The sequence below is a fragment of the Macrobrachium nipponense genome, chromosome 23 (genome assembly GCF_015104395.2).
Source record: "Macrobrachium nipponense isolate FS-2020 chromosome 23, ASM1510439v2, whole genome shotgun sequence".
Classification (NCBI taxonomy): domain Eukaryota; kingdom Metazoa; phylum Arthropoda; class Malacostraca; order Decapoda; family Palaemonidae; genus Macrobrachium; species Macrobrachium nipponense.
Genome location: NC_061090.1, coordinates 19,323,770 through 19,339,615, shown reverse-complemented (window position 1 = coordinate 19,339,615; position 15,846 = coordinate 19,323,770). Strand labels below are relative to the sequence as shown.

At 33.3% G+C, this 15,846-nt stretch overlaps 1 protein-coding gene across 1 annotated transcript; it reads left to right on the top strand.

Annotated features, from left to right (window-relative positions):
* Positions 1-690: 690 nt before the first annotated feature.
* Positions 691-10,030, top strand: LOC135196310 (uncharacterized). Its single transcript, XM_064223031.1, has 3 exons — positions 691-783; positions 8,035-8,170; positions 9,474-10,030. Exons 1-3 carry the CDS (start codon positions 697-699, stop codon positions 9,992-9,994), a joined length of 744 nt encoding a protein of 247 aa, XP_064079101.1. The 5' UTR covers positions 691-696; the 3' UTR covers positions 9,995-10,030.
* The last annotated feature ends 5,816 nt before the right edge of the window (positions 10,031-15,846 follow it).

The window sequence follows — 15,846 nt, the reverse complement described above, 5'->3', positions numbered from 1 at the left end:
AGTCATGATATTGACATTTTTCTTTTCTTAACTAGATCCCTCTAACCTATTTCTCTACCTATTTCTCGGTCTTTGTGGGTCTTTTAATGTTATCTCTCTCTTTGAGTGCATGTGTACAAGAGCCAGTTCCTATTCTCGAACATATGCCTTTCTTTTCTGTGTGTGTGTCTGTGTGTGTGTTTGTTGTTCCATGTGCGTCAGCACACCCTGAATAAGAAAAATACCCGTGTAAATACAAAGCGAAATAAAAGAAAATATTTTTTTAATCTATCCATCGCAACGTTATGTCCGATATATATATATATATATATATATATATATATATATATATATATATATATATATATATATATATATATATATATATAGACTGTCGGATCATGGAATGGACAGACGAACCGTTGCAAAGAAAAAAAAATAGGAGTCTAATTAGTGGCCTTTGGGCCCATTAAGGCTCGCCGTGGTGTAGAGACTTACTATGGTGACGGATGTCGTGGTAGCTTAAAGGCTTTCTTTAAATCATAGGACACATATTTGTAAAGCGTCACGTAATTTTCCCCTTATACTATGTGAAATAAGTTGACTTTTTTTTTCCTTTTTTTTAATTTACTTCGTTGACGGAGGTGCGCGGACATTCATCACACATCAGCATATTGAGACTAACTGCGAGACTGTTTTGCTTTCAGAAAGCGCAAGATGCTCATCATTCTCATGGTCTGCTTCTTCCTGATGTCTGCGAGGCATTTTAGTGATGGAGCATCAGATACGAAGGCGTACCTAAAGGTGAGATGTAGATAAAGCATTTGTTACCTGTCTGAACATTCTTCTGTCTTCTCTAGCTGGTGACCTTAATATCTTGTCCATGTACTTTAGAAGAAAATTTTTCACTTCGTCTGTTCAATCTGTACTGATGATTAACCACTGAGAAGTTGTTTTTCTATGGTAATAGTAGTACAATTTCAAATCCTGATCCGAGCCATGACGAGTAAACAGGAATAGACCCCTGATCATTTCTGACATTTCTTTTCATTTACAATCAAAGGAACAAAAATTAAGACACACATGAAAAGGCATTATTATTATTATTATTAAAGTAGTTTAACCAGACCACTGAGCTGACTTTCAGCTCTCATAGGGCTGGCCCGAAAGATTAGATTAAAATTAAAAAAAACCATGTCTAGGCCAGAGGCAAAGCTCTGGCACCGAAGTGTTTTCTCGTGATGACGAATGAGTGAAAATTAAACTAGAAACTGCACAAAGGCACACACTCACACAGGAACACATGCACACTATAAATACATTTACTCATGTTTCCATATTTTCATAAAAAAAAAAAATCAGAATAAGTTAAGTAAACATTTAAAAGTTTTTGTTTTAAAATTCAATTAGTCTAATAATGTTCGTATTTTCAAAGTTTACTTAGATTTATATTTTATCAACTAAATTGCACTTCTTTAAGAACATAAAAATGGGTATGACTGAAAATGCAGAAGATTCTGACAAGATTTCTTTCATAGATCTGTTTCCAAGTGTCGACAGTCGTTGCTGGTTGTACTTTGGGCATTCGCATAACACATGTTTGACAGTTATAACCTCCCTGCACTCTGCGCACTCAGGAGCTGAGCTACGTGGGCAGCTCATTAAGTGTCCATGTGTCAGACGGGTATGGCCTATACGGAGACGTGTCAGAATTACTTGTTCATGTCTTTCTCTCCGATATGATGAACTCCACTTTCCTACTTCAGGTTTTATTTGCTTCAATTTGTTATTTTCTGACTCTTCATTCCAAATATGTTGCCATTTTCTTATAATACCCATCTTTATGTATGTTACATAATCACTCATAGGGAGATTCACACTTGATCTTGTCATTTGATTTGCTTCTTTTTTGGCTGCTTTGTCAGCCTCTTCATTTCCTTTGATCCCTACATGGGCAGGGATCCAACATATTTTTCTACTTTTTTCCCAATAATATCTAATTTGTGAAGTGATAATTTAATTTGTTGTACAATATTATTTTTTGGTTTATAACTCTGGATGGCTTCTATGGCACTTCTTGAGTCACTAAAAATCACAAAATTATTTAGTGATGTTTCTTTAATTATTCTTATGGCTGAGGCTATTGCGCAAAGCTCCGCTGTGAATATTGAAGCTGTATTGGGTAGAGGAGAACTGATATGATCTGTCCATGGGACACTGCAGCATATCCCACTCCATGTTCCGATTTAGATCCATCTGTGTATATTGCATAATTGTGGACCTTTTCGGTTTATGTGCTCTATTGTATGTTGTCTATGTGTGATGGCGTATATAAGTATTTTTTGATAAATATTTCAATTGTGTGCAAGTTTTCATTTTTATTCATTGTCCAAGGCGGAGGTAATTTTAATACTACTGGAGGAATTTGTATATTTACATTTAGTGACTCAAACAGTCTTCTAGCTCTAATTGGAAAAGGGGGTGGATGATTGTTAATAAAAATATCTCTTTGTTCAAATAATTTTTTTGTTGGAGAATCGCTTGTCTTGATTCTCAAAGCACTCTTCATTATTACAAGCTCTCTATGGAGAGGGAGAGAGGTAGTTCAGTTCACCACATTCAACCTGTAAGGAAGATGTCGGTGATGATTTAAAGGCTCTGAACATATTCTAAGGCCATCATTATGAACTGGGTCCAATGCTTTCAGTGTTGCGTCTGAGCAGAGCCATATACTCGCTACCGTAATCAATTATAGACAGGACTGTTGCTTTATACAGTAATGTAAGGGTTTGTCTATCGGCTCCCCAAGTGGTGTTTGATAATTTTCTAATTAGATTTAATGCTTTTTTACATTTTGATTTCAGGTATGTTATGTGAGGTTTCCAGTTTAAGTGAGTATCACACTAAACCTAAAAATTTTGCAGTTGTCTAATTGGTATACTAAGATTTCTGATTTTTAAATCTATCACTTCACCATTTCATCCACCTTTTATCATTTATAAAACACTACTGCTTGAGTCTTATGTATGGATAACTTAAATCCTACAGATGAGGTCCATTCATTTATTTTTATTATACTTTTATTAATGATGCGTTCTGCATGTTTAATACGAGAGGCTGAATAATATATCGCAAAATCATCCATGTATAGGTTGCTTTTAATTCCAGTAGGCAGATTTTTATTGATATCATTGATTGCAAGGGTAAACAGTGCGCCACTAAGGACACTTCCCTGTGGAACACCATTTTCAAGTGGAAATGTCTTGACAATACATCATCAATTCTCACTTGAAAACTACGATTTGTTAAAAAATTTTGGATGAAATTCTAGGTAAATGTCCACGGATGTTGTTATTTTGTAAACTTTTTAATATAGGGACCTCCAGGTAGTATCGTAAGCCTTTTCAATGTCAAAAAAGACTGCTACAGTTATTTGCTTTCGCTCAAATCCTCTTCGTATATGGTCTTCGAGGTTAGAGAGAGAGAATCTAATGTAGATCTGTTGCACTGTGACCCGAATTGAGTGGGAGTCAAGATTTTATTTTCTCGAATGTGCCATGTTAATCGAGTATTTACCATTTTTTTCTAGTAACTTGCACAAACAACTTGTTAGAGAAATTGGTCTGTAGTTATTTGCATTACTTGGATCTTTCCCGGTTTGGGGATAGGTATTATTATTGCTTGACGCCATTCATCAGGAAATAAATTTCTAAGCCATAAATGATTATAAAATTGCAACAAATATGTCTTCGCTAGAGGTGCTAAGTGGCAGATCATCTCAAAACAAATACTGTCACCTCCAGGAGCAGATTTTATTGCTGTTAGTGAGAGCAAATTCCAACTCTTCCATATTAAATTTTCTTTATAATATATGTCTTCTATTGTTTCGAAATTTATTGTTATTAGTTCTATATGTTTTTCTTTTGTGCGGAAGTGGTCATCTAAATTTCTATCACTACTTACATTAGCTAAGTTTTCTCCTATTATATTACTTATTACTTTTGGATCGAGTATTCTTTTTCCGTCTTTTAATATGGCATGTCTGGGTGGTTTCACATGGGTACCATTTATTTTACGGAATTTTTCCCATATTTTTTTTTGTATGGGAGTATTATTAGAGTAGATCTGATACATATTTCCTCCATGAAATTATTCCCCTGAATTACTTTCCTTTTTAAATTTTGCTGATATTTTGTTGTATAAAGGCTTTAACGCTTCAATTTCTAGCAACAATATAGTCATTTTTTGTAAAGTACTTTCTAATATTGGTAAGTTTTTATTTATTTTACTGAACTTTCTATTCAAATTATCCAATCGTCTCCCTATTGAGTGTTTATATTTATTAATTCTGTCAGCTTTTCGGACCACCATGGAACTTTGTGTTTTGTTGGATGGGGTTTTGATTTTGGTATTGCTTTATCAGCAGCATCTTTGATGAAATTAACAAGAAACTTATTAGTTTCATTATGATCTTTCAGATATTCAAATGGCGGTATACTTCTAGTATGTATTTCATATTGTTCCCAATCTGCTTTATAAATGTTATAGTGAGGAACATGTTTAGCTGGGTTATTTTGTAAAAAGGAAATTAATATTGGGAAATGATCACTGGTGTACAAGTCATCAATTGTGTTCCAATCTAATTTGTCAACTATACTTGTTGAACAGAGTGTTAAGTCTACAGAGGAAAATGTTCCATGTGTTTTTGAATAATCTGTGCTAACTTCATCATCATTTTATACAACACATGTCATTTGAATCTATAAGTTCTTCTACTTTACTTCCTGTTCTATTTGAGTTTGAACAGTTTACAATCCCATATTGGGTTGTGAGCATTAAAATCCCCTATTATTATTAATAGGTTCTTTGGCATTTTTAACAAATTCTCCAAGTTTATCAATATCGTAATGTTTATTTGGTTGGTTGTATAAATTATATATTATAAAATTATCGTTTTTAATTCGAATTTTAATACCTGATATTTGGAGGTCAGTAATGTTACAGGTACTTTGTCATAACATACTTTGTTATGTACATATATGGCTGTACCTAAATTTCCTTCTTCTTCCCGTGATGTTGATATTAAGGTATATTTACCTATTGTTGGTATTGTATTATTAACATGTTGTAAACATATCATCATGGGTTCATATTCCTTTAATAACCTTTGTACTTCTCCCAGGTGTAATCTGGTCTGTAGACCATTTACGTTCCATTGTATAATATAATTATTGAAAATATTATGTTACATCGGTCGTGTTTTGTCTTTTTTTTCCCTTTTTTTTGTATTATCATCAATTTGAATTTTTTCTAAAATTTTATTTACCACATTCAGTTGTTTATCTTTATAATATTTTAAGTGCTCAATACACATACATCCTTTTTCATGGGTGTTTAAATCGGTGGCCTCTTTCTTTCTATATTTCATAAAATTCCTTATAATGTTTGTTAAGCAATCTTTTGTTATATTTTTGTTTTTTTTTTTTTTTTTTTTTTTTTTTTTCATTGCACAATGCAATGAAGCAATCATTACAGCCACATATGTTGTCATGTATATCTACTGTTTTATTTGCTCTTATTGTACCAATTATTGGTGATGGAGTAATCTCATCACCCTTGGCATAGTCACCATCATCTATGGTATGATTCTCCTCCACTTCTTTGGTGTTTTGGATCTCTGCATCCATAGGTTTTATTTATTATTTTAGGAGATAAAGGTATGTTCTTATTTTGTTTTTGTTCTTTCTTCATATCTTGGTTTTGGTTTGACTGATGTTTCTCTAATTATAGTTGGTTTCTTTGTTTTTGGTGGTGTTTCTCTCCAAAGGTCGTTTTTTTCTTTAATTTTCGGTACATCACAACTTCCTTCTTCCACCTCTGTGGTAGTATCTTCTTGTGTTTCTATTTGCTTTAAAAAACGTCAAATGAATTTGATAGATTATCATCCATTCACTAGCACCTGTTTCCTGATTCTTTACTATCTTAGTTTTTTCCTGTATATTACTAACTTCTTCAGACCTACTTTGCTGTATCTTGTTACTTCTATCTGTATGTTTTTTTGTTTCATTATTGGTTCCTGTTATAGAAGAATATGTACGTTTCTTGGCAGGATCTTGAATTCCTCTCACTTTTAATCTAATTTAGCCTCAGCTATAGACATGCCTGTTCTTTCTTTTTAACATTTTCAATTCCGTGTTGTATATGTAATACATGCATTCTTTGGATCTTGCATGATGGTTCTGCTCACAGTTTACACATTTTGGTTGCACCGCACTTCCATTTGGTGGCGTGTTCTGTAGATCCGCAGTAAGCACACACCGGACCATTCCTACAATTTCTCTTTGTGTGTCCATACTTACTGCAATTTTGACACTGCAGTGGCTTTGGTATATAGGGTCTTAACTCTCTATTTTGTCCTAAAATTTTTATGTTTTTTGAGGTAGATCTGAACCCTCAAATTTATTTTTGCTATTTTTACTACTTGTTTACTGCTCTCTTACTTGTCATGTCATACACTTCGCAATCCTCAACCTTGGGGTATCTCTTTTTGAGCGAGTCTAAAAGTATTTCTTATTAATTGGTTCGTCGTTGTTATCAGGAAGTACAATGGTACCCTGAATGCTGTTCATATTGTCATGCTTCTCCATTTTAACATTAATAGAATCTATAATTTTTAAAGACAAATAGTCTTCTGACTGGCTTTTTGTTGGCTTCTATAAGCAAGTCTTCTCTCTTATTTTTCTGAACGACATTTCTGCCGTTGGATGTCTATTTAGTAAAAAATTTTCTATTTCAAGGCCGAAATATTTTGTTCTGCTTCCATAGTTAGAAACCTTGACCAACTTCCACTCCCAAAGAGGGAGTCAAAGTGAGTCAAGGTTGGGTCATGCCGGTACTGAAGTTTCCTAGGTTTAGTATATTGGTATTAATGTTTTAATATCAAACCTGGTCTTTGTTGATCTGAGCTTCCGTTAGAATGGTCCAAATCCGTGCCAGAAGTCGTGGGGGTATTTTTTAAATTTCCATAAAATAAAATAAAATTGTAAATTTCGTCCAGGATGAGGTCCCTCTCACCAAGGAGGCCCAACTGGGGGAGGAGCAATAATGTTACACAGTGGTAACTGCCCTGGGGACATCACCTGGGATATACGCCATACCCACAATGCCTTAAGGGTCGTCAGTCCCATGAGATCGGGCCCAGCACTGCGGGCATGGCTTGACTATAAAAATTCCCTCGCTCAATCACGTCAGGTACTTTAGTTTTACGGGTGAAGTGGCATGCCGTCCAACTCCACCCTCCATCAAGTTAAAAGAGCAGCTCAATTCAAATGTCCAAAATCATGCCAAGATCGTCAACGAAAGAAGAAGAAGGGAAAGGGGAAAATTTATAAGAAGAGGACTAAAGGAGTTAAAGGTCCCAATGTTCAGTTGGATCCACAGCAAAGAGCATAAGCATAAAGGGGCATACTCTCTCTGCAGTGGATCCCTAAGCCCCCCACCTCGTCAAGGAGTTGGGATCAGGGGGATGAAAAGGCATTACTTTCCGTTGCAGTATTCAGCAAAACAAGCAGATTGTAAGGTTTCCAGACGTCTTCAAAAACAATTTAGCAATTTCTAAAATAATAGAGAGCCGTCTCCACCAAAAACCTCAGTCTGTCGCGGTTCCGATTTAAAAGATAAAGTGATAAAGACACAAAAAAAAAAAAAAAAAAAAAAAAAAAAAAAAAACAGATTTTCTTTTTAAGCAGAGTTATGAATTCCACAGCCATGATCCTCCTAATCTCATTGATTCGTAGTTTGGAGGCGAAAAATAGATTTATGGAAATTTTATTGTAGAAAGTTCCACCTTACAAAATGTAACGCACCACACCAAATTCTCGTGAACATTTTCATAAGACAACCAATTTGAAACCGGTTAAGTGCAGCTAAAGAGAATGAGATGGTCGGAGGCACCCACATACACATTAGAAAAATTTTCTGAAGTGCACATCTGAAAGCGCTTTTCAATACTGTTTGAATCATCAATGAAGTTACTATAGAAGATATTTCTCACAGGTCATCAGCAGCTTCCCATCTGGCATGAATAACTGTCTTCTCCAAACCCTCCCACTGAACTCTGCTCCCCGCAAAGATATTAGATGCGCCAATTTCTGCTTACGGAACGTAAACTGCCGTCTGTTCTGCATCAAAGGTAGGTTAGGTTTAGATTATTCTTTTTATGATTATATTATTTCTATAAAGGGATTCTGATCTTTAGAATCTTGCACAATTCATTCGTGTTCCAGACGAATTTAAGAGCACGTTGAATGATAACGGTAATAAAAACAGTAACTATGTTCCCTCCAATGCTGCTATAATCAGAGAAATGGAACCATCTTAGGTTTGGCCGATATTCGAAAAAAAAAGAAAAAAAAATAGGAGGCGTGATCCGACCTCCTACTTAGTCTGGACGTGTACAAGATTTTCCCCTCACGCATAAGTTGTAAACATTATATTCTTAACTTAACGTAAATTGAAACTTGCTAAAATCTATGGTCAAATAGATCCTTGTTTCACCAACGAAAATCAAAATACATATGAAAAATTTTATTAGAAATAATTTTTCTGTACTCTTTAACATACACATTGTTTATTTTTTTAATTTTCAGGCTAACAAATAAATCTTAAATATCCTATCCTAAAATTCCAGTATCTTTAAATCGACGCAAAACACCTTTTTCAGACCTTTTTAGGCTTTCCTACCCCTCCGAAACAACAACAACAACAGCAACAAAAACAACAACAAAGTAGTTTGTAGGTTTACTCCCCGAGTAAACTAAAAATGGTAGTGACATGATCGTTTATCTGCCGACCTTCCAATCAATAGCATTCAAATTACTTTGGTTTTGGGTAGTGCTACAATGGATGACCACTAAGCCCCGTGGCCACTGGGTCCGACACTTTTAAAAAAAAAAAAGTCAGTGCTTAGATGGAAATGTTCGTTACTGTTATCATTATCATTCATATGCGACAATCCTCTTTACCTTAATTTTTCTCATCTTATTTCTTATCTAATGTAGTTTTATACTTGTGGATTAATCATCGTTATTTATTTATTACTTCAACACTTCCTTATTGCATTTTCTTAGCTAGTTTTGTTTCACTATAAAGTTGATGTACCCTATTTCCTCCAGTTAGCATCAAAATATAAACTGGCAAAATGTACTTTGTAACTTTATGTCATTTAGCCCACTATTTAATAAAAAGAATCTGTGTTGTCTCAAAATCATTTGACTCTAATTTATAAAGAATATCTTTTTTTTTTTTTGTTAAACATTAAGAAAAGGAGGGTGCGCCAAGAATGATCTACCGATTATTTAAATTAAGTTAGCATTATGCCTGTACGGGTTCTATCTCCTGGGACAGCCTGTAAATCTAGTGTTGACATATGACATGTCAAGGTTGTGAAACTCTCAAAAATTAAACTTATATTTTTCACTTCTATTTCAACACAGGCGATGAATGCACCCTCTTCAAGACCTGGGTGACCGGCGAATACATTGGCGCTGCCCAGGATTCCTTCGGCTTTACCTCATGTTACACGTCGTGGTTTTATTCTAAGAACCTGGCACCTCGAGCAGTGGTTACGATGCCGACGTTCTATTCGGTGAATCACGCTGAATCTCAGGCCACCAATGGATATTTCTGCTACGTATACGATTCATGCAGCATCACGGGTGTTATGGCTAATCCTTACTGGAAGGCTGACGTCCAGAAAACGTATCTCGTCTCAACCGTCATCGTTAAACCCAGGGAAGACAGCATTAACTTCGATAACGTCGAGATACGCTTTGGAAATTCGCCCACCATCAGCCAGAATCCAATATTTGGCACCCACGTGGGTGCCACACCTCCTGCCGGCACTGTCCTCACTTTCAAGCCCACCAAACCCATGGAAGGAAGGTACCTCTCTTTCCAGACATTAGCGGCCAGTGCTGCCCTCTCGGTCTGCGAAGTGCAGATCATCGAGGCTTAGTAGATGCAAGAATACCATTGTATTCTGCATAGGGTGCAGCTAATACAGGGTGAACAGGTGCAATGAACGGACGCAGGCTAAACAGATGTAATGAAACCTACGCATCTGTAAAGTACAAGTCTCTGAAGCGGAATGTTTGCCACAAAACTTATGTATTTGTTTTGGTTATTAGAGAATAAAACCATTTCAGAAAAAAGATGCTTTAAAATAATGCATTACATTTTCATGTTACTTTATAGGTTCGATTTTATTTGATATATAAACGAGAAAAATTAAAGCCTTTATAAACAAAGATAGCAGTGGAATCTTATAGACGATTTCTTAAATACGTAGTTTGTGGAAAGCTCCTAATTTACTCTTGCAAAATGTTATAATGACAGGCATTTAGATGATGAAGTGTCAGTTCTAAGAACAATAATCAATACCAATCGCACAAAGTAAATCCAGAGACAAAATAAAATTCTCACACAGTTTGCTGGTTTGGTGCCTAAATTGTTGCCCATTTTCTGTGATATTCATCTCATCATTTTAAATATTTTTGTTTTTTGCCAAACTATTTGGTAGTGAATTTGGTTCTCTGATATATTATTGTGTTAAGGACTATAATGGTTTCCCGTTAAAGTCCCAAAGATAGTTTAGTAAGGTTGTCTGTTTTCTTGTTCAAGTTATTGGCTTTCAACTATACTCTGTTTTTTTCCATCTGTCCATCCGCCTGTGGTGTTTGCGTATGGTAACACTGCGTCCCGGGCTTTAGATAGTTACATTCAACTTACATTCAACAATAATAACAATATCCTATTTCGAATATTAACAGTGTAATTCGCATACAGTAAATTATTAAAACACTTTTCAGTTGCAAATGTACGCCCAGATATCCTTTTATTTACCTAAAACTTACACATACCGTAACTATCTAAAGCCCGGGACGCAGTGTTACCATACCCAAACACCACTGGCGGGTGGACAGATGGAAAAAAATAGAGTATAGATCTGTAAAAAAAATTTTCTTAACATTTGCTAGTTTCCTACAAAATGCTCTATTAACGGTTAAATTTGCATGTTTCATACTAAATTATTTACTGATGAATTTCTACGTCTTCTAAAAATTTAAAGGATTTAGTAAAAGTCTAATTCATAAGCAATTGTACACATCTCTCTTGGATCCATGTCATTTTTTTTATTTTATTAAAATTAGTGGCAGTGTGCATATTTTTTTCTTCAACTTCTTAAGTGTGTTCGTTTGATATTTAAATTTTTTTTTCTTAATACTTATTAAATAGAATACCCCATACAATTTTTAGGAACTTTGGATGAAGACACAAGAAATACCTAACCACTATCATCGCTTTCAGTTCAGTTCTAACCACGTGTGGTCTGAAAATTACTTTGTATGAACACCACATTCTATGGAAGCTTGAATTTCAAAAGTCAGTGGCCACCGGTGGGCTTGCTTCACATGAATAGGGTTCATCCTCTGAATAATAATAATAATAATAATAATAATAATAATAATAATATATATAATAATAATAATAATAATAATAATAATAATAATAATAATAATAATAATAATAATAAAATAATAATAATAATAATAATGAACCTCTGTAACAAGGCTATAATAAAGAGTGGGACTGAAGAGGGATACGGAGCAATATCCGAAAGTCTCTCCTTGTCATTTTTAACCTTTTTTTAAGTACTGTGGCTTTTAATTCTCAATAATAATAATAATAATAATAATAATAATAATAATAATAATAATAATAATAATAATAATAATAATAATAATAATAATACCCAGTCTTAAAACATGATTAACAGCCTTCCGTACAGCTATAATGATATACGAAAGATATCTATGCAAGAATGTCTGAAGAAGACACTTCATCACAACGATAAAAAAATAAAAATAAAATCTTCATTGGTTTATTGAATGTGTGCTTTTGCGGCCCCTGGTTCATTCAAAAACACTCCATAGCTAAAATTGAGTACTTCATTTAACTGCCAGTTACATTAGCATTTATATGTCACATTAAAAAATGGTTTTACAAAGTCACCTATTCTGGAGATAAATACATACCACACCCATACAAATATATAAATTATATATATATATATATATATATATATATATATATATATATATATATATATATATACATTATATATAATAGTATATATATATATATATATATATATGTATGTATGTATATATATATATATATATATATATATATATACATATTATATGATATATATATGATGTAGCTATATATATATATATATATATATATAGATTACTATATATATATATAAATATAGATTATATATATATATATAAAATATAATATATATATATATATATATATATATTTGTCACATTAAAAAGTGGTTCTACAAAGTCACCTGTACTGGAGATATATACATACCTACACGCCCACTATATATATATATATATATATATATATATATATATATATATATATATATATATATATATATACGATATATATAAATACATAAATATATATATATAAATATATTATATATATATATATTATATATATATATATATAACCATACATATATCATATATATATATATATATATATATATATATATATATATGATATAAAATATATATATATGTATATATTAAATTATATTTATAATATATTATAATATATAATATATATTATATATATTTAAATATATATATATATATTATATTATATATAATATAAATATAATAATATATAATATCGAAACAGTGTCATTCACAAACAATTACAACTTTATTCCGAGCCAGGTTTGCGCTTATTTTATCGCGGAAAAAAAATATCATGGAGCTACCGAGGCGCTGAGATCAAGAGAGGGAGTATTCCTCACACTATTGATCCAGAGTCGAGCGAGGTATTAATACGCTACACTGTCCTCCATTTGCAAATTCAATTTCACACTCTCTTTTCTGTATTCGAGCAAGTCTTTACGGGCAGTCGACTAAATCTGGGCTGCATCTAAATTAACCTCCAATCAAATGTGTTATTTGGATTAAAAAGAAAAAGACAATGTATTCATCATTGTACCCTTTTCCTCCTCATCAATGGTATTCACTAGACGCCGATGAAAAAGAAAAAGAAAAGTAAGCCTAGTTGAATCTCCCCTGGATCAGAGGTAGGCTTATTCATAAGACAGCTGTCAAATACTTCAAATGTATTTTTCAAAATCTCTCCCTCTCCATCTCAAGTATTCATCAGACACCAGTCATAAGCGTAGACCCAATCATGACTTCTGGTTCAAAATTCCGTGACTTGGCGGCAGGAGAGAGCACGCTAGAATTCCACGATCACAAATGAATGTTGCCCAGCAACATTTACACCACTGACTAGATTAGATTACTTGCAAGAACAAGGCATGATCCGACCTCCGGCTTATTCGGGATGCATGCGAGATCTCCCCAACGCATAAGTTGCAAATGTTATAATCCTAAATTAACGTGAAGTGGTCTTCGTAATTAATACTCATAATTAGTATTACTCATACTAACAACAAGGACGAAATAAAAAGGACACAAATTAAACAGTTATAAGTGGAAACACAAAATAATCGAACAGAAATAAAGCCTCTAAATTCAGTATATCAAGCAAATTAAAGCTTGCAAAACTCTACTGCCAGACAACCCCTGGTTTCACATACGAAAATGTAAAAATTGCTATATTTTATTAGAAATCCTTTTTCTGTACTGTTTAACACGCACATTTATTTTTTACATGTTCATTCTAATAAATAAATCAAATATCCTACCCTGAAATTCTTGTATCTTTAACTCAACGTGAAAAATCTTTTTCAGACCTTTTTAGGGTTTTCTACCCCCACCAACAAGCAACAGCAACAAAAGTAGTTTGTAGGCTTACTCCTGAGTAAGCAAAAGGAATCATAATTAAAAGACTATCAATCCATTAATCTCCTTCGCATGACAGCAGCGTTAATGATAACAGTTATTTTAAAACTCACCTCACTAACAAGCAAAGCCTTAAAAGAGCATTTTCTGCTCATAATTACTTTTTCTTTCGTTACCTAAAATAATTGCATAAATCCGTGTTACATATATACATTATATACATATATGTATATGTATATATATATATATATATATATATATAAATATATACTATATTTTACATAAATATGTCTATGTGTGTGTATCGATGTACGAGTTATGCCGAGTGTCTGGATGCTTGATAACGACAGTAAAAATAGTCCATGAAACTGAAATTGTTCAGCTAAAAAATAATCCCTAGCATGTTGAACAAAGGCAACGGAAGCCCACCAAATGAAGCCTTAGTCAACGCCAGCAATGCTTCCTAAGCCAGCATTATTGACTCAATTATACTGCCTTAGGAAGCACTGGGTCTATACTAACAAGTATGAGCATATTCATAGTGTTTAATATAAAATCAGAAGGAATGAGTATCCAGGAACTTACTTTGGGTGAGGGTGTGATAGTCAGGACTGATGTGTATGTGTGACTCCATAGTGGGTTCTGAAAGGGATAAAATTATTATTTAATAAGATTATAATGATATAAATACAATAACACACAAATATGGACATGATACAATAATGTGAAAATTGTGAACTAGTATTGTTTCAAAATTTTCTCCAATCCGGGTCAAAAGTGTACACTTGGGCGGGGGATAGTAATGAAACCGTGGCTCTTTCAAATATCGGCGGGAGAACATTCGAGAACTCGCTATTAGATAAGCCGGGCTGTATTTTATGAAAACCGTATGTATATAGATGCATAAATTGTTGCAAAAATATGATCCACTTAATCATGGGAAAATGAGCTTAATGAAGCTAAGGTGCCCAGAAATTTCGGTCCCAGAAATTTCGGTCCCAGAAATTTCGGTCCCAGAAATTTCGGTCTCGGAAAATTTGGTCCAAGAAATTATTTATATACTGACAATGAAATCGTAATCTAACTGATGAAAAAAATAAACAAAGTATAGAAATAGAGTTTTATTAATACAAGTGTAAAAAAAAGGTATTTTTCTTCAACAAAAAACCTATACAGTATAATATAAGATATAGCATATTGTGCACAGAATCAAGAAAATTGGGTCCCTGAATATTTGGTCCCGGAAAATTCGGTCCCATATCAGAAAAAATACTGTAAATGCATAGAAGTTTAAAAAGCAAAAAAATATAAAGTAACAAGTTCCTTCCTGCAACTTTTTTCTTAATGTTGAAATGGCGAGACGAGCTTCCACTCCATTCGGCGTTGGTTCATTGGTTCATGATCATGACTGTTGATTGTTGAAATTATTATAGGTTCACCTGGTTTATTCTCTGTATGAACACGAGCACGACATGTGTTACGGTTCTCACAGCGCCGCAATTTCTTTGTCTTGTCGGAACTAAACTTATGAAAGTCATAAACATAGTTAACTTCATCAATCAATTTGTCTGTTTTTTTTCACTTTTAAAATATTTTGCAGCCATGATCGGGTTCTTCAAATAGGAAAATTGTGCTTATCCTGGGGAAAAAGAGTGACTAAATGTCACCGTTCCTTATATATAGGCGGTGTCAATGAATGTTAATGAAAGTACACAAATTATCTTTCTCAAATACAAGTGCTTAAAGTCCTATATGACAAAACTACCTAAAAACATCATTTAACACCACGTACCCTTTTGTTTACAGTTTGTAAACAAATCCCGGGCTCACAAAGTTCTCACGCTCTTGTTGATCTTTGTAAAATATCTCGTCTGGATTGCTAAACAATTGATCTCTAAACCAAACAAGTCATTAAAGTTGTTGATAAAAATAAAAGATTTTCATTTCTTCT